Source organism: Rhagoletis zephyria, unplaced genomic scaffold (genome assembly GCF_001687245.7).
Source record: "Rhagoletis zephyria isolate East Lansing unplaced genomic scaffold, Rhagoletis_zephyria_1.1 Rzeph_scaffold_67476, whole genome shotgun sequence".
In the NCBI taxonomy this organism is placed as follows: domain Eukaryota; kingdom Metazoa; phylum Arthropoda; class Insecta; order Diptera; family Tephritidae; genus Rhagoletis; species Rhagoletis zephyria.
Window position 1 is genome coordinate 1 of NW_016224527.1, and position 1396 is coordinate 1396.

At 45.0% G+C, this 1396-nt stretch overlaps 1 protein-coding gene across 1 annotated transcript; it reads right to left on the minus strand.

The window, feature by feature from the left end:
- Positions 1-411: 411 nt before the first annotated feature.
- Positions 412-1008, minus strand: LOC108356919 (salivary glue protein Sgs-4-like). The gene has a single exon (XM_017608020.1). It carries the CDS (start codon positions 1006-1008, stop codon positions 412-414), a length of 597 nt encoding a protein of 198 aa, XP_017463509.1.
- Positions 1009-1396: the final 388 nt, after the last annotated feature.

Genomic DNA, 1396 nt, shown 5'->3' on the forward strand with positions numbered 1-1396 from the left:
AGCGTATCAACAGTTCATATGGCTTCATACCATGTAAATGCGCCATGAATGTTTTAACATTTTTATTTTTAACAAAACATTACAAAGGACAACAAAATTTGAAAAGGGGGAAAAAACACCCAATCAAACGAAGCAGGGATACATTTTAAGTCAGCCTAAAAATATGCACCACCAAATAAGGCGCAAAGCGAAGACATTTGCACTGTATACTCACTACGAGCGTGTGACTTTGGTGCTGCATACTCTTAGGCGGGTATTTTTTATGATATTCTATTGACGATTACAGCATTGAACTTTGAATTACTATATAGATTTTGAGTGAGCTCCAGAAGAATAATAGAGGTACACAGTAGGGTAGGCCACAGTTTTCTTCTCATCCACTTTTCGCATCCACGGTTATTTTCTACCCCTTCAGGGAGATGAACCAGGATTCGTATAGCTGCAGGGAGCCGCGTAACAAAATCGAATCGGTTGACAGCAACATGGGCACTCCTGACCATAGCATGGCGGTGGTTCATAACAACAAGGCGGTGTTGTTGGAAGACAGTATGGCGGTGGCGATATGGGCGGCGGGCAACAACTCGACGGCATTTGTGACGTTGCTGGTGGAGAACAGTATGCGGATGGTGGCCGCCCTTCCGGATCACAGCCCTCCATGGGCTGCTCACAGCAACAAGGGAATTGTGGAAAACAGCACGGTGGTGGGTCGCAAGAACTCTGATTTGCCCTCATTTGTTCTTGCAATCGTGTTGGCAGAGAAATTTGTTGCTGCGTGCTGGGTCGGCGATCCACTTCGCGACAGCGTTGCTCAGAATGCTGCGGATAGGCAGTCTCACACTCGTTTTCGTGGAATTCGCAGAATTTTGTTAGCGGCACGCCTCTCTTTTTCTGCCAGCAATATTCGGTTTGACACTCCTTTTCGCTTTGCTGTTTCGCTTTGGGCGGCTTTGTTACCATCTCAGAAGCTTCTGATTTCTCTTCTTCTGCTTTGCTATCGATTTTTGGCATGGTTTTCTCGGCTGATTGAGTTTGTACCAAATTAGGCTCATCTCGTGGGTTCTGAGGCTGCTGTTCTGCTGCTTCTTCGCTCGGATTTTCGTCTTCAATTGATTGCTGGCACGACTTTCTGGCTTGAGTACAAGTATTCCGTTTATTTTTAATGCGTTCATAGCGTCGTCTGTTTCGGATTTCGTTTTCGGCTGCTTCTGGTGGTTTTCTTTCTCTACTCTGCACCCGAGCATCTTTCGCTATATCTATTGTAGTTTTATCTCCTCTAGTCTGACTTTCTTGCCTACCGCAGTTAATATTTCGTCCACTCTGTTGTTCTTCTGCTGTCGTTTTTTCCCTTCTACTACTACAACTGATATTTCGTCCATTTTGTGGTTTATCGGATTTT